The following is an 18,833-nucleotide window of genomic DNA, read 5'->3' as shown; positions in this document are numbered from 1 at the left end:
ATAAACTGAAGGATGAAGTGTTCCTTTATGTGTTGATGATGAATGTTTAGGATAAACTGAAGGATGAAGTGTTCCTTTATGAGTTGATGACGGACGTTTATGATAAACTGAAGGATGAAGTGTTCCTTTATGAGTTGATGACGGACGTTTATGATAAACTGAAGGATGAAGTGTTCCTTTATGTGTTGATGATGAATGTTTATGATAAACTGAAGGATGAAGTGTTCCTTTATGTGTTGATGATGAATGTTTATGATAAACTGAAGGATGAAGTGTTCCTTTGTGTTGATGATGAATGTTTATGATAAACTGAAGGATGAAGTGTGTCTTTATGTGTTGATGATGAATGTGTGTGATGAACTGAAGGATGAAGTGTTCCTTTATGTGTTGATGATGAATGTTTATGATAAACTGAAGGATGAAGTGTGTCTTTATGTGTTGATGATGAATGTTTATGATAAACTGAAGGATGAAGTGTTCCTTTATGTGTTGATGATGAATGTTTATGATAAACTGAAGGATGAAGTGTTCCTTTATGTGTTGATGATGAATGTTTATGATAAACTGAAGGATGAAGTGTTCCTTTATGTGTTGATGATGAATGTTTATGATAAACTGAAAGATGAAGTGTTCCTTTATGTGTTGATGATGAATGTTTATGATAAACTGAAGGATGAAGTGTTCCTTTATGTGTTGATGATGAATGTTTATGATAAACTGAAGGATGAAGTGTGTCTTTATGTGTTGATGATGAATGTGTGTGATGAACTGAAGGATGAAGAGTTCCTTCATGTCTTGATGATGAATGTTTATGATAAACTGAAGGATGAAGTGTTCCTTCATGTCTTGATGATGAATGTTTATGATAAACTGAAGGATGAAGTGTGTCTTTATGAGTTGATGATGAATGTTTATGATAAACTGAAGGATGAAGTGTTCCTTTATGTGTTGATGATAAATGTTTATGATGTTTGTGAAAGTAATTGTTAGTTTGAGCACAAATAACTGATATATTGTACTACACTGTAGAGCCTAATATAAAGCAGCACTTAAACAACTAACAACAGCCCAATGCATGTGAAAAAAAAAGGCTGGAGTGTTTTCTTATTTTCCAAAGAGAAGCATATCACCCGGTACACAATACTTGTACACCATTAATCTGTCAGGCAGTAGATTAGAGGCTAGAGGAAAGCATTATGTCAGCATGGTTATCAAACAGGCTGCCCTCATCACACATTGGTTAATATGAATTATTTCTTCATTCTTTACAGCAATAGAAAACTTTATGTGAATACAAAAGGACAGTTCGTGACATTTTACTCTGCAGTTAACCCACTGACCCCAACTCACCTCTCCTTTCTCGTTCCTGATTCGTCGGTTGAAGTCTTTGCCCTCGAGACAGATAAAGTCATCCCCAGGGTGGATGATGCCACATTTAGCAGCAATGGCCCTCGCTGTGTTAATGTTATCACCAGTCACCATCCGCACCGTGATGCCTGCACGCTGACACTTAAGGATGGCGTCAGGCACCTTAGAGGCACAGGGAAATGTATTCACACAAAAACACAATGGAATGCAGATCTCAGCCCAAACAGAGTTGAATCTCATTTAAGCTAAGATAACACAGATTTAAAGGAATTTAATCATCTTGTATTGCATCTAATGTTAGTGGATCATAACATATCAGGTAAGTAATTAATCTGCAGATGTTTCGCTTCAAAATGAAACCAAACTTTTCTATGGATGTCAGTTTTTAAGGCACAAAAAAGGCCAAAACCAGACTAGGTAAGGCTTTTCTTTTTCCTAGTCGATTGCTGGAAATGTCTTTTTCTACTGAGGCAGCTGTCGATCACTCGCGGCACCCACTGGCCGGTTAAGAGGAGTGATTGCAGTCAATGACGGTATAAATATTCAATAAAATATATTTTTTTGAAATTGTAAATCGCTGCAACCACGAGAGGTCCTTGAGCATGCAGTCATAAACAAGCAAAACAAATACGAGGCTGAAGGGTCGAGTCGTATAAGAGAATAGGCACACACACACACAGACCCACACACACATCCACACAAACAGACAGAACGCATGATCTCCCCAAAGGCTTACCCTTGCTCAGATAATTACTTGTAGAAATACAGGTTATTATTACATATTATGTAGGATGAAGCTCCATATTATATCACATTCATGGTAGTCCTGGCAACGGGGATGCTGGCGAAACTTAACGCCGCTCCGTCTAGGACTGTTTTTATTTGGGTTTTTTCTACCTTTTTTACAATTTAACATTCATTTTAATTATTTTTAATTTTATTTAACAGTGTAGCCATTCTTCTGAATAATCCAAAGATTATTGCCGTTGGCTCCTGCTCTCCACCACTGCGATCTGGTCAACTGGTGTTGGCTGGCTAGCCGACAGTCTCTTGCCGGCCGGCGGCTGCCAACGAGCCAATCGACTCCCTGCTGGATGCTCTCCACCGCTGCCGCCTGGACAATCCTGGACAACTGGCGTTGGCTGGCTGGCCGACAGTCTCTTGCTGGCTGGCCGACGGCTGCGATTGCGTCCTCCCCAGCTGGCATGGTTCTGCAGTGTTCCACCTCGCAGCTCCTCGGGCTCAACGGCTTCTCTGCTCCTCCGTTCATCTCGGCCATCAAGGCGCTCAGACTCCTTCGTCGGCCCTGTTGCATCCACGGAGCCTCCCGCGGAGAGTTTGTTTGCTCCTGGCCTGATCGCTCCACGCTTTCCATCCCCTCCCTCTGGACGGCCGAGCGCATCGCTGCAGCTCGTCATCACAACAACAGTCCCCAAGAGTGAGATGGTGGCACGAAATCACCCTCTACTCTTCCTGCTGACTCCACTCCCCAAAACCGGACTGGTACACCTTTTATTACCTCCAAGATGTCGTCCTTTTATGCAGTTCTTTGGTTTCCCTATTTTAGTTTGTCTGTTCTGCTTTATTTTGTATTTGTAATTTTCTATTCCTCTATTGTGTTCATTACCTGTATGGCATTGTCTCCTTTGCCTCATGTATTTTCTGAAATGTTTACTTGTATTGATGTTATGTTTTTACCTTGCTTCTATGTAGAGCACTTTGTAAACCCTGTTTTTAAAGGTGCTATATAAATAAATGTATTATTATTATGGATAGCCACAGTAGCAGCTGAAACCCAACCTAAACACACACAACTCTACAGAACCATACCTCAGGCCGCACAGGGTCCTCTATCCCAACCACAGAGAGACAGGTCAACTCTGTCAATATCTCTGCTTCGGTTTCCCATTCTGGCTCCGGGTCAGACGGCAGGTCCCGGTATGCAATGCAGATGGTCCTCAACCCCTCACATGCCATTGGCTCAATGACCTAGTTATAAGTCAGTATTACATGTTTTACGCGAATGGCCCGGAGAGACGGACAACAGGAAAACACGACGACTATGGCCGCGACAGAGAAGTGATATTTAGTACATCCCTTTTGAAGATATCGTTCTGCACTTTGAGTGATTCAGTCTCACCTGTTTGACCATCTCATCTCTGTCACGCGGACGGAATGTGCGTGCTTCTCCATTGGTATCAAGGATGAAAGAACACCTGGAGACAGATACTCATTGATATCACACCTTTTGTCTCTTACATTCAAACTTTTTAACCCAGCCAGCCCCCGTTTTTGTCTCTACTTATTGATGTGATTAAATGTTTCGCCCGAGACCATCTCTGCCTCCCCATCCTCTCCTAACACTCACTTTTTCAGCAGGATCTCCGATGCTCCTTTGCTGTAGAGGCGGAAGGAACCGTCAGGCAGCTTGATCACCGTACTCATGGATTTACGCTCTGAGTTGAATGTATAAACCTGAGAGAGACAGAGAGAGAGAGAGAGAGAGATTTGTTTTTGACTTATCTAGTCAACAAACAAAGAAAACCAAAAACACACAAAAAAGAAATAAAGGCCTTTGCCTCTACAATGTCGTCTCTCTGGTCCAGTTTGTTCCCGTTCAGCACCTTCACACATCCCGTGTGGATCGCCCTCCCCCTCAACATGTGGAGGTCCAAGAGCATGTGCTCTGCCCCCCGAACAGTGGTCCTGAGACCCCACCCAGCCCCGGAATACATCCTAGATCCGGAAAAGGATCTACAGAGTCGGGAGCTTCCTCTCCTCCCTCGTACTCCTGCAGCATCTCGACCTCGTCCTCCGTCAGTTTCCCCGCCCATCTCCTCAGGAACCTCATGGTCTGCTGGATGGATGTCAGCCCGAGCAGAGAAACCACCACAGACGCGTCTCCCAGTCCAGGACCGGCCACATCAACCGGACTCCTCAGGGTGGTGGTTCCGGAGGAGCACAGCATGCCGGTCAGACCTGGTGCCGTGCCGTCCTGGATGTCCAACCTGGCTCCATACACCAGCGGCTCCACCAGCAGCCTGCCCTCCACCACCTGCTTCTTCGGGGCAAACCTTTTAGTGAATGGGATCGCCACCCCCCCACTGGTGGTGCTCTTGCTTAAAAGACTCATAATTAAATTAAATAAACCCAAGAAACAAAACGTCATCTTTGACTTGCAAAAGACCCTTGAGATCTTAATGTTTGTCATCTCAGTCATTAATGCCAATTTCTTTGTTTATCTTTGAAACTACCTTCCTTACTCTGAAGACTTCCTTCGGTGTGAAGCCTCTGTCTCTGCTGCTCAAATGTGTCTTTAAAACATTAGAGAGCTTCTCCTCGTCAGAGAAGTAGTCTCCTAACTCGACTCTCCATTCCCCTTTTGTTTATTGCAAAAGAGACTTCATTCTCTCCACACTGTATCTTTTGGTGCTCTCACGTCTATCAGGCCTCACGCCAGCTAACTCCCTGTCAGCAGAGTCCTCCTCCATGCTGGACTCATCCTCTGCTGCTCCTCGGCTTTTCTTGAGAACATGCTTTGCTCTGGTGTCCCTCCCTACCACAACTAAAACATTTCATATCCTCCGATGTTTCGAAACAGACATAATCAAAGTCATCCACTCTCACCTTGAACACTATGTTCAAGTCCTCATTCCTGTTGTTGAGGACCATGTCTATGAGACACCACGTGCTTTAAGAGCGGAGACTTGCAACCAGAGGACAGTTTCCTCACCTGAGATATAACTCAGAGTTCTCCCATTATAGTCTTGTCCTTAACGAGCAGTGGGACACTTGACACTGTGACTTTAACTGCCGGTGTGCACAGAGGAAGAACGGGTACGTAAGTGTCAAACACCACGATCCCGTTCTCTACCACCGTATTGGCCTTGTATATGCTATCTAGAAAAATGACGACGGCATTGTTCATCCTAGCAGTGGACTTCACGCTGCTGTGGACGACCACCTTCCCCACTGCCATGCTGCAGTCCTCCACTGAACCCAAGAACAATGGCTACCTTCCCCACTGCCCGACTGCAGTCCTCCACTGAACACAAAAACACCAAATTCCTTGCCCATTGCCAGGCTGCAGTCCTCCACTGAACATGAGTCTGGATCTCAGGCTGACCGACATCAGGACCTGGGATGAGATGTAGCTGCTCCCAAACAGCGGCTCCTCAAAGAGCCACATCCCTGTTGTCGTCACAGCTCTCCGATGGAATGTAAAAACCTGCCACGTCTGTAAGACGGACTGGTAAAATGGTGTCAGATCAGTTAAATCTACTGACTGGGAATGAAGTAGAAACAGGTGTTTGTGATACCCTAATTGTCCAGCCTTCCTCAGCAACACACAGGCAGTATCAGTCCATGGCAGGCCGAAGCTGTACAGCAGCCTCTGAGCCATCTGCAGTCTGAAGGCTGTGATGCGGGATGCAATGTCCACCAGGCCCTGTCCTCCCTCCTGGACCGGCAGGTACAGCACCGTAGATCTCAGACAGTGAAGCCCGGACCAGAAGAAGTCCACAACTGCCCTCTGGATTCTCTCGATCAGGCCCTGTGGTGGAGGTAGGACTACAAGTCTGTGCCAAAGGGTCGAGGCAACCAAGTTATTGACAATTATGACCCTCCCCCTGTAAGCTGCGATTCCTAAAAAACACCTTCAAGCACTGCTTGAAGGTGTTTTTCAGATGTTTTCCTGGTAGTTTTTTTCTTTGCTTAACCACTGCCCAACCTGCAAAGCTTCACTCTTCCCCTAGTTTACCTTTGCTGAAGAAGCCCTCTCAAACAAAGCTAAACTGCTCCATAGAATATCAACATCCCTCTGGTCTTTGATTAATATTAATATTAATATATTAATATCATCAGCATATGCTGACACCACCAGCGAGGGCCGCTGAGGCAGCCCAGGCAACATGAGTGCTGACAGACAGGATCTCACCCTGGTTAGAAGAGGCTCAATGACAATAGAATATAACTGTCCAGAGATAGGACATCCCTGTCTGATGCCTCTCTGGATCTGAATTGGACGGCTCAGCGCACCCCCCACCTTCACCAGACAAGAAGCTTCCTTGTACATCAAACCCGACAGTGTCACAAACCCTTCACCAAAACCAAATGCCCTTAACGTGGTAAAAGGAAAACCATGATCGACCCTATCAAAAGCCTTTTCTTGATCTAATGATATAACACCAATATTATACAGTTTACAAAGATTCAACAAGTCTCTTATGAGAAAAATGTTGTCCATGATGGACCTGTCCGGTACGCAGTAAGACTGGTATTTGTGGATTATAGTCGCTAGAACGTTCTTAAGCCAGTTAGCGAGCACCTTGGAAAGAAGTTTATAGTTTCAGAAGGGACAAATCCCCTTTTTAGGGTAACAGTGACAGTACTGCATGCCGACATGTTGCCGGTAACAGGCCTGTCTGTGAACACTCCTGCAGCACCTCCCACAGGTCGGCTCCCAAACACTTCCAGAAGTGCTTTTAGAAGTCTGCCGTCCAGTCCAGGAGCTCTCCCAGCAGCCATCTGCTGAGACTGGGACTCGGTGACAGAGAGACAGTTAGAGTCCGTCTCGTATTCCATCTCCTCCTCCACAACACAAGCCTCCCCTCTCACCTCTGGACCAGCAGCCTGACTCTGGTCACCTGTCGGCCTTTTGCTGCTGCCTGCTCCACATTTCCCTCCTCTCTTCCTCTGCTCCTGTCAGTGCGTCCTTCACCTTTTATCCCTCTGAGTTCTCCTCATTCATTTTTCCTCCACCTAAACACCAAAATCAGCTCTCTGTTCCCCGACCCGACTGTCTATCTGCCCGCTGTGCCCCTCTTCGGACTCGGTGGGCTGTGCCGGGGCATCGCCACCCCGCGGATCAGCGACCTCTGCTGGCTCGCCGCTTTGCGGAGCCCCGTAGCTCCTCCGCCGGTGTGTCTCCCGGCTCTGGGTGCCCTTCGGCCGGCCTGTGAGGACAAGCGGTCAGCTTGTGCCACCCCCCCCCCACACACACACACACACACACTTAAAACACATGATTCTACCTGTGCTAACGTACACCCTGTAGTGCCCCACCCCCCCCACACTTAAAAAATGCCCCCATAAGTTCCTCTAATAATTATGAATAATAATAATAATAATTTAATGAACTTGTCAAAAAAATCGTAGCCCTGACTCGGTCCAGTTGCCATATCATGTTTTGGATTTTTGCCTCGATGTTGAGTGTGCGTGATGAACCGAGTGGAGTGCTTCTTGAGCTCCTGTGAGTGGGAGGAGAAATGTTCGTTGTCAACCCAGCACACGTTGAATTCTTCAGCGGACTTCCTCAAAGGGAGAGACAACGTCAAGAAATACGTTGCCATCGCCTCCGGTGAGTGATAACTCGTAGTAATTATTTTGAACTTATTTAGTTAGCTAACTAAATAAGTCCCTTATCACATGTAACATACTATTGTTGTTTTTGTTTGTTCCATCTCAACACAGTGGAAGACCTCATGATAATCTCATTGGAGGGATCAGAAAAAGAAGATGCAGCATGTGTAGAATCTGCTGTGAGAAGAAAGCCAGGCAGCCTCACATAAAACCTTCTGAGCAAGGCAGCAGGTCAGACCAGCAACTTCTCCAATGGCTGACAGTGACACAGATGACGATGATGAACTGGTGCTCTTTTACAAATAAGCCACTCATATGTATATGTACATATTTATTATTTTGTCTACACTGTACATATTTTGAACCTTATGTCTTATTCGCTGGTCAGCATCATGCTGTGTCTCTGAAAGGTATCTGCATGAATACCTCCACTAACCAATGGGAGCTTAGCTCAGCGAATGTACTGTGAATAAAACTAATTGTAAGACACGAATTCGGTCTCTTACGCGGTGACGCCAGACAGAAACTGCTGGCTAAGTCAGGAGACTGTGGAAGCGAAGCCATGTGAGCGCGTCCGGGCCTGGACTGTGTGTATGTATACAGGTGACTCTTGTTTGTTATGATTAAATACTTTTGATTATATATCTCTGGCTTCGGAGCTTCTTCTTCCAAGCACCAAGTAGCTTGAGATTCTCTGAACTTTTACACTACCTGTGCTACGTACACCATGTACACCTGTGTTTCACCCTGAAGGAGATATCCAGCGTCTGAGACGGACTACTAAGGAACATTAACACCTGTCTCCTGAAGGACTGGACATGTTTAAGGTTATCACTTTTACAACCCAGCACGACAGTTCTGAAGCTGCTCGGTAACTGTTTGAAGGGGTTTTAAGTATAAACAGAAGCCCACTGAGCACCACCAACCTCTTCAGGTTTTGAACCAGTATTCCCCACTCAGTACTCGACACACCCGCTGAGAAACCCACTCTGGTTATAGGTAGCTCCATAGTCAGAAACGTGAAGATAGGGAAGCCAGGGACCAAAGTCATATGCATCCCGGGGGCCAGAGCGGGCGACATTGAATCTTGTTTAAAACTGCTGGCTAAAGATGAGCGTAGTTACAGTAAGATTATAATACATGCCGGCGGTAATGACTCCCGACTGCGGCGGTCGGAGGTCACTAAAATTAATGTGGAATCAGTGTGTACTTATGCCAAGACAATGTCGGACACCGTAGTTTTCTATGGCCCTCTCCCCAATCTGATCAATGATGACATGTATAGCCTCATGTCGTCATTCAACCGCTGGTTGTCCAGGTGGTGCCCAGCAAACAATGTGGGCTACATAGATAACTGGAAGACTTTCTGGGGAAAGCCTGATCTGATGAGTCGAGATGGCATTCATCCCACTTGGGATGGAGCGCGTCTCATTTCTGCAAACATGGCCAAGTTGATTAACGGACTTAATCCATGACCCAGGGTTCAGATCAGGAAGCAGAAGCAGAGTTGTAGTCTTCCACCCTTCTCTGCACTTCCATTCGAGCAGTTACCCACCCTTAACCTTAACTCTATAGAGACTGTCTGTCCCATGGCCACTTAAATTAATTAAATCAAAAGTAACCAGAAGAGTCATACAAAATAACCTCATACAGGTTAACAACACTAGTGCAACAAAACAGGATAATTAAATGTGGACTCCTAAATATTAGGTCTCTGTCATCTAAAGCTGTATTAGTAAATTATTTAATATCAGACAATCACATTGATTTATTGTGTCTTACTGAAACCTGACTGAGTCATGAAGAATAGTCAGCCTAAATGAATCAACTCCTCCAAGTCATATTAATACTCACATTCCTCGAGGCACCGGTCGAGGAGGTGGAGTAGCAGCCATCTTTGACTCAAGCCTATTAAAGGTTATTTTTGGGGAGTTTTTCCTGATCCGATTAGAAGTCCTGGGACAGTGATGTCGTATGTGTACAGATTGTAAAGCCCTCTGAGGCAAATTTGTAATTTGTGATATTGGGCTATACTAAATAAACTGAATTGAATTGAATTGAAATTAAATTAATGAATCCTAAACCTAAACTAAACTACAACTAATTTGAAGGCCTTGTTCTTAGTCTTTCACATCCAATCTGGAAAACATTACAGCCAATTCTATTTGTTATACTGTACCGGTCACCAGGTCCATATTCAGAATTTATATCTGAATTTTCAGAGTTTTTATCAAGTTTAGTCCTTAAAACTGATAAGGTTATTATTGTAGGAGATTTTAACATTCATGTGGATATTGATGATGATTGCCTTAGTGCTGCATTCATCTCATTGTTGGACTCGATTGGCTTCTGTCAGAGTACAGAAACCCACTCACTGCTTTGGCCACACTCTCGACCTTGTTCTTGCATATGGCATTGACATTGAACATTTGGAGGTCTTCCCACAGAACCCTCTTCTGTCAGACCATTACCTCATAACTTTTGAGTTTATACTCCCGGAGTATACACCGTTAGTCAAATGTTTCTACACCAGATGTCTAACTGACAGTGCTGTAGCTAAATTTAAAGAAGCGATTCCTTCTGCATTTGAGTCAATACCACATCTCAATGTGACGGAGGACTCCTGTGCTAACTTTAGTTCGTCCCAGATTGATCATATTGTCGATAGTGCTACAGGCTCACTGAGAATGACACTAGACTCGATAGCCCCACTGAAGAAAAAGACAGTGAGGCAAAGGAGATTTGCTCCCTGGTATCAGACCCGCAAACTAAAGCAAACTTCACGAAAGCTCGAAAGTATATGGCATTCCACCAATCTGGAAGAATCACGCCTAGTTTGGTGAGATAGTCTTAAAACATATAAAAAGGCTCTCCGTAATGCCAGAGCAGCCTATTACTCATCAGTAATAGAGAAAAATAAGAACAACCCCAGGTTTCTCTTTAGCACTGTAGCCAGGCTGACAGAGTCACAGCTCTGTGGAGCCGTGTATTCATATAGACCTCAGTAGTAATGACTTCATGAACTTCTTTAATGAAAAGATGTTAACTATTAGAGGCAAGATTGATGATCTCTTGCCCTCAACCAGTGCCGATCTGTCCTCAAGAGGAGTGGCCTTGGAAAACGGCTGTATGCCCTGGTGTGTATTTGGATGGCTTTTCTCCCATTAACCTATACCAATTGTCCTCAACGGGTTCTACTTCTAAACCGTCTACCTGTCTCTTAGACCCCATCCCAACGAGGCTGCTTAAAGACGTGTTGCCTTTAATTGGCACCTCTCTGCTGGATATTGTTAATGTGTCTTTGCTAACAGGGCATGTACCACAGTCCTTCAAAGTAGCTGTAATTAAACCTCTCCTGAAAAAGCCCAATCTTAATCCAGAGGTGTTGGCTAACTACAGACCGATCTCTAACCTTCCCTTCCTCTCTAAGATCCTTGAGAAAGTAGGTGCAAATCAGTTGTGTGACTTTCTACATCAGAATAGTTTAATTGAGGAGTTTCAGTCAGGATTTAGAAAACACCACAGCACAGAGACAGCACTGGTGAAGATTACAAATGACCTCCTAATTGCATCAGATAAAGGACTCATCTTCGTACTGGTATTATTAGACCTTAGTGCTGCGTTCGACACCATTGATCATGACATCCTATTACAGGGACTGGATTTGTAATTGTAAACAATGAAGCCTCAATGACCACCAACGTTAATCACGGAGTTCCACAAGGTTCTGCGCTTGGACCAATTTCATTTACCTTATATATGCTTCCTTTGGGCAACATTATCAGGAAACACTCCATAAACTTTCATTGCTATGAAGATGATACTCAATTATATCTATCGATCAAACCAGAGGAGACCAACCAGCTCGCTAAAATTCAAGAATGTCTTAAAGACATAAAAACATGGATGACCTGCAACTTCCTGATGTTAAACTCAGACAAAACTGAAGTTATTTTACTCGGCCCTGAACACCTCAGAGATCAATTATCTGGTGATGTGGTTTCTGTAGATGGCATTGCCCTGGCATCCAACACCACTGTAAAGAATCTCGGCGTTATCTTTGACCGTTAACTCCCACGTTAAGCAAATCTCAAGGACTGCATTTTTTCATCTACGTAACATTTCAAAAATCAGGCACATCTTGTCTCAAAAAGATGCAGAAAAGATGGTTCACGCGTTTGTTACTTCCAGACTAGATTACTGCAACTCCTCAATATCAGGCTGCTCTAATAAGTCTCTTAAGTCTCTCCAGTTGATCCAGAATGCTGCAGCTCGTGTACTCACAAAAACTAAGAAAAGAGATCACATTACTCCTGTATTAGCTGCTCTGCAATGGCTCCCTGTAAAATCAAGAATCACATTTAAAATTCTTCTCCTCACCTACAAAGCCTTGATTGGTGATGCATCATTATATCTTAAGGAGCTTGTAGTACCATATTGGCCCACTAGAGAGCTGCACTCACGAAATGCGGGGGTACTCGTGGTTCCTAGAGTTAAAAAAATTAGGATGGGAGCCAGAGCCTTCAGTTATCAAGGCAGACACAGTCACCTCATTCAAGAATAGACTTAAGACTTTCCTCTTTAATAGTGCTTATAGTTAGGGATGAATGAGGTTTGCCCTGGTCGAGCCCCTTGATATGCTGCTATAGGCTTATAGGCTGCTGGGGCATGTTTTAGGATACACTGCGCACCTATCTCTCTCTACTTATGGATAAATTTACATCTCTCCATTGCACCTTATTAACTCTGCTTCCTCCCCGGAGTCTTTGTGACTTCACATCTCATAGGGTCCATTGGACCTGGAGGTGTCTGATGCCTGGTGATCCGGCCTCCCGCGTTGGCCCTGCTGATCGCCCCGCCCCCCCCTCCTCTCTACCTCCTTCTGTTTCATGGATTGGAGTTCCATTCATACATTGTCATATTCATGTAATGTGTTTATGTAACTTTGTAATGCTGTTCATTCTGTACACATGACATATATTGCATCTGTCCATCCGGGGAGAGGGATCCTCCTCTGTTGCTCTCCTGAAGATTTCTTCCCTTTTTTCCCTGTTTTTGGGGTGTTCTTCCTGATCCGATGTGAGGTCCTGGGACAGGGATGTCGTATGTGTACAGATACGGTGAGGCTAATTTGTGATATTGGGTTATACAAAATAAACTGAATTGAATTGAATTAACTCCCCGAAGCACTGCAGCTCCCACTCCAACACCTGGTTGGGGATGAACGGAGGAACCCCAGACACGGTGACCCGGGTCATGGGCACAGCGAGCGGGGACACCTGCAGATAAACGCTGTTCAGCATGACGCCGCTCGATATTAATGCGGACACAAACCGCCCCTCTTTTAGAAACACCAGCACACCTTGGTTCATCCTGGAGGCGGAGCCCAGGTTACCGGGTCCCACAAGGTCTCCCACAGCCAGGAGAACCGCCTCTACCGGGACACCTGGGTCGGGCTGAACCCGAACTCCATGCCCAGTACCAGAGGTGAATAGTAACGGTTACATTTACTGTATTACATGTACTCAAGAACCTATTTAGAGTAAATTGTACTTGTTGGAGTAGTTGTAATGCAGCAGAATGTGTATCCTTACTTGAGTAGAATAGTCATTACTTTTATTCTGTTTCATTTGAATACAGTATTCTACTTTTATTTCTTTATTATTTGATGCTTTTCATGAGGCAGGTGGCCAGCTGCGGTTGTGAATGCTGGTCTGAAGTCAGGGAACCGTGGTGACAGCGAGTGTGTGTGTGTTGTGTTAATGCTAATAGTTTAATAACATATACACACAGTATATGTTTCAAAACTGCCACTACCCCTGCTTTCTGTTGTAATGCAAAGATCAAAACGGTGTGGATTTAACTAATCATGCTTTGTGTCATCTAAAGCAGCGGTCCCCAATCCAATCTGTGCATCTGAGCCTCTCACGAGGTCACGAAATATGTCACACATCTCAAGAGGTCACGTATTACGTATAAGTAACCTCTTGAGAAAAGCTAGCGAGCTATAGCAAACCCACAAGCGAGAGAAAATGAGTTAAAAAAAAAAAAAAACCTGCTTGATTTGTGAAGCGGGTTTTCTGCAATGACAGCGATGAAAACTAAGTTACAGAGCAGACTGGACATAACAAACACCCACTAATCCCACTAATTCGGCGTCATGGTGAGTTGTATTTTTATGCACTTTATGCCGGTCGTATCATTTTATTACGTCATATTTATCGCCCACACTGTGAAGGCCGGTCCGTGAAAATATTGTCTGACACGAAACCGGTCCGTGGCTCAAAAAAGGTTGGGGAATGCTGGTCTAAAGTGCTTTTATTTATTTCACGTGGACCGAACAGATATGTTTCAACCACAGGGGGTCAAAGTGAAGAAGGGAACAGACCTGTATGTAATAGTTCATTATCTCCTCGTTAGATATGAGACAACTGAATTGTCTATTTCTCTCATCATATTGTCTTCCTGTGATTGGACGGACCAAGAACTGGAAGAACATCTACACTAGAATGACCTAAGCTTTAGGATAGTGCGACATGTTGACACTCTTTGACGTCACATACATTGTCTAGTATGCAGATGATTTCCTGATTATTTGCCAAATTATAATATAATATAATATAAGAGACAACAAGCAAAGAATGTCATTTCCTTTTACTTATTGGTTACTTAATAAAGTACAATACTAGTTTAATATTTAGTGGTCTCACTTGAGAGATACAGCATATTGTCTGGTGTGTATGTGTCTATCTTATGAATAGATGAAGAATTGTCATTTCTTTAGTAATAAATATAAATACAGCAAATGTTCAATTCTTTAACTTTACCTGAGTCATTTCCATTTCAAACAAAAGACTTGGGGTGAAGACAGTATTCATACTTATACTAATAATACTAGAACACTACTACATTTGTACTCTTCGTTAAGTAGTTGTTTGGATTTTACTTTTCATTTTTAATTTGAGTTCTTTTGAATACTTTTCTTTAAGTACATTTCTTTTGGCTTTTTTTTATTTATTTTTTTTTACCACCGATTAGTTCTTAGGGTTGGTCAAGCTACAACTTGAGATTCAAACTGTAAGATCAAATGTGTTCATATAATAAATATCGTATTTTGGTTATATATTCATCATATGTATGCAGGATGTATATCAAATATCAATATTTTTTCATTAAAAACGAATGTAACTCGTGGTTGTGGATGTGGTGCATGGTTCCCTACCTTGTACAGTCTCTCCTCAGGGATCTGCTCTCTGACAGGGGCATAGTCCTGCTGCAGGTCTAATACAAATCCCAGAAGGCCACACTCTGTCTTGTTGCCCACCTGCTTAGCCAGGCCCCCCTCCACGTCAGGCGGCTGATACACAGACAGGTGGAATCAAGTTGGAGTAGTATATTAGAGGGAGACAGAGAAGGAGACACGAAATGGATGAGGCAAGAGGAAACGAAAGAGGATGACATTTAAAAAAGGCAGGACTCCTCAAGAGACAAAGCCAGAAGAGTGGGATCTCTGTCCGTGCATGACTCACTAAGATCTTGGAGGTGTAGGCGCTGTTGATAGCGATAGCATTGACTAATAGATCCAGTGTCCGGGGGTTTATCTGTCCAGGGTCCGGGACCACACGGTGGTGCACATCACCTGGGCAACAACAATCTCACTTTAATAGACATCCATTATAATCTCTGTACATTTACCCTACGCTGACTTTTGCTCATTTATTCACCCATCTGTGACCTGCAAATGGAAATAGCTAGCAATAGATAAACTGCTTCCTTTTATCAAAATGAAGTTTAGTTATATTGGTTTTAGTGGTGAGTTAGGAAAAAGAACTGGGGATACGTGTAGAACATAGTTTTGCAGAACATTAGTGACAGCATCTTAAAGGGGTTACCCTTTAATAAAACATTATTGTGATAAATTGGTGATGTCAGCTGTGCCATCTGAGCTTAGGCTTGGTGGATGCAAATGTAAGGGTTTCTAAATTTGTATTAATATTGTCACATTACTGAGTGTGGACAGAAGAAAATACAACTGGGCTAGAATGGTTCCTTGAGGAATTCCACAGGAAATAGTTAGTATTTAAGCTAAAGTATGAACAAAACCAATTGTAGGAGCCATTACTTATGTCTGTATATTATATGTTTGTGTGTGGAGCATATCTCAGGTTGACCACAGGTGGCAGTGTGGGTTAGTGTGGCAGGTAGCTTAGATATGGGGCACAGGTGCAACTGACAGGGGTCACAGGACGTTTCTCAATACCAAGTACGCTGAGTACAGACTTGTGTACTTTTGGAGTTTGGAATTGGGAGATCGGACTCTGGAGTCCAGACTCCAAAGGACGGTCTTTCTGCAATTGGAACAGCAGCGAACTTGATGACGTCACCACGTCAGCTGTTTACTCCAATTATTCACTCAATTATTTCTACAGTCAAACTAAATATGACAACCCTGCTTTTTTCGTTTTCCTTTAAAATATAATCATATTGAATTGTGTATGGGGGGTTATATATATATATATATATATATATATATATATATATATATATATATATGTATATATATATATATGTATATATATATATATATATATATATATATATTGTGTATAAATATATAGTTATATTAACTGCAACCCTGAGTTAAACTGATTTAACCTGCGAACTCATAATAAACTCTAGAGTGCTCGTTAGATCCTCCAAACCCAAATGATATCTCATGTGTAACCGCTACTGAGACATCAGAGCCAGCGGATCATTTTTTAAAAAGTCCTTCCGAGTTCTCGGCGGCCACACTGAGCGCTGACCGCCTGGCGCTGCAGGCTCACCGGTCCCGCGAGCAGGACCTCAAATCTCCGAAACTGTCGGCGCATATTTTTTATCGTCTGAATCTTGACAAACCGAACACAGATTTGATGCTTAGAGTAATAACTTCTCGCCTGAAAACATCCTAAAATTACATTCCGTGACTCAACAACAGTAGTATTTAGAACAAGTCAACTTCCAGTTGAGTACTTTTTCCTCCGCCATTGTTCCCCGTCGCTGGTGCGAAATGCATTGTGGGATATTGGCTGTCCAAAGTACGCACAAGTCTCCTCTGATGCATCCTTTGGGAAATGGGCGGATCTAGTCACATCCGGGCATTTTTACCGTGTTTTGCGAGAAGCGGACTTTTGAATTGGAACAGTATTGGGCCGCGAGAACACAAGTACGGACAAGAACGCATATTGAGAAACGGCCATAATGTATGGGTGACGGGTAGAGTGCACGGTTTTTACCGCAAGAAGACACACCAGAGGGAGACCATGAGATTAACATATATACAGGTGTATTCAGTCGTGAAATGTGATTAAACAAGAACATCACCCAAAGACACAACCGGCCTGGAAACTCTTTGCTAAAGCGGGTTAGAATCTTCTCCCGCACCCAGCCGAGTGGCCGAGCACGTAAATCAGTCACTATAGTACACCAATCAAGTACACGTCACATTAAAGCAGTGGTTCTCAAACTGTGGGGCGCCGAGGTATTACAGGCGGGGGGCAGTGCGGAGAACTTCACATATTAAAAAAGTACGTGTAAATGTTTACTCTCACGAGGGAAAGTGTTGTCGCGAGTCTTTGAGCTCAGAGACATTAAACATCCGTCATATGCATGACATGTCATACAGGACAGTACAATATAATTGAAATTGTACACATATTATTCTGCAAAGAGGAGGTGGACTCAGTTCATCATTTATTTATCTTTTACACATGCATATACTTTTTGGAGTCAAATTTATTAATTCAATTATAATAATTAATTTGCAGGCAACAGGTGCAACAGAAAAAGTTTGAGAACCACTGCATTAAAAGGATTCCCCCACTGCTCAGGGCTGTCAGGGACAATATCACTTTGGATTGTGTCAAACACTGGACTAAGACCTATTCCCCTTGTTTCCAGTTTTTAAAGCTCAGGATTCAGAGGGATTGAGGAATAGCATCCTCATGTCCAATGCATCTCTTTTTAAAAAAAGAAAGTGTTTTTCATTTAATTGTATAATCTCTTTATAAGGATTCAAGGTTCAAGTAACCCTTTCATTTACAAGTAACACTTTCATTTTTATTTTAACATTTTAATTTCATTTATTATTTAAATTCTTAAATGTAATATGTCCTGCCCTGTTATTTTATTTTATTTTTTTGTATTGTATATATTGTAAACATGTTTGCTGCTGCTTCAAAGAAATTTACCTCTGGGGATGAATAAAGTATCATATCTAATCTAATCTAATCTAACAAAGGAAGCAATGCTATCATATTTATTTGGATATAATTTTTTCAGGACACAAACATAAATATACCTTTAATACCACGAATTATGACCAAATGTTTTACTATTTTTGCCAACAAATAAAACCTAAGTGATATTGTGAAAGACGGATGAGTGGACAATTGAACGAATTACAGTTTTAAAGCAACGTCTTAATCAACGACATGCATGCATCTGCAAAGTCCCCCACTGTAGTCCACCTCCTCATCAGTGAAACAATATCTCTTCTTCAGAAGTTGACATGGACACTGCCATTAATAAGAGGCCTCTTGCATTGAGTGGCCTTATGTCTCTTGAGGTAATGTAATCTGACGTACCCAGTTGTTGGAGGAAACAGATGAGTTTATGTTCTAAATTCATGTACAATCCACTATGTTTCCACACAACAGCTGAGAGAAACCACACAAGCTTCTGCTCTAAACCCAGAATGTGGACGACGTTTCAGTGAGTGAGTGAATGATTGGCTTCTCTGCAGAAGGAGAACAGGAATGACAGAGTGAGTCGGTCTGTTGAGACATCTGCAGCCAGGATCAACATTACACAACATTTACATTGATAACAAGTGGAATTTGACTAAAACTAGTAAACATACAAAATAAAAGTCAAATCACTTGTTTGACTGAATGAGTGAGCTCTGAGCTAACCCTCATATAGGAATCGCACTAGGGTGCCACAACAGTACCCATGTAGGGAAACACTGATCTATTCAAAGTTGGACCACAAGACTTCAGATTCCTCGAAGCAGGGAGGATGTTTTTTTCGAATTTTCTTATCAGCATTTATTCAATCTGAGCATA

At 43.0% G+C, this 18,833-nt stretch overlaps 1 protein-coding gene across 1 annotated transcript in view; it reads right to left on the bottom strand.

Annotated features, from left to right (window-relative positions):
• atp2b3b (ATPase plasma membrane Ca2+ transporting 3b) overlaps positions 1-18,833 on the bottom strand; it is a 55,167-nt gene that overhangs the window by 17,240 nt on the left and 19,094 nt on the right. Inside the window, exons 11-16 of the mRNA XM_034536954.1 lie at positions 15,258-15,367; positions 14,951-15,085; positions 3,737-3,843; positions 3,509-3,584; positions 3,199-3,357; positions 1,351-1,530 (exon numbers count right to left, since the gene is read on the bottom strand). Of these exons, the coding sequence (XP_034392845.1) occupies positions 1,351-1,530; positions 3,199-3,357; positions 3,509-3,584; positions 3,737-3,843; positions 14,951-15,085; positions 15,258-15,367 (767 nt within the window). The remainder of the gene's footprint in view (positions 1-1,350; positions 1,531-3,198; positions 3,358-3,508; positions 3,585-3,736; positions 3,844-14,950; positions 15,086-15,257; positions 15,368-18,833) is intronic.

The sequence above is a fragment of the Cyclopterus lumpus genome, chromosome 7 (genome assembly GCF_009769545.1).
Source record: "Cyclopterus lumpus isolate fCycLum1 chromosome 7, fCycLum1.pri, whole genome shotgun sequence".
Lineage (NCBI taxonomy): Eukaryota > Metazoa > Chordata > Actinopteri > Perciformes > Cyclopteridae > Cyclopterus > Cyclopterus lumpus.
The sequence above is the reverse complement of the archived record's forward strand: the minus strand, read 5'-3'. Positions and strand labels throughout refer to the sequence as shown.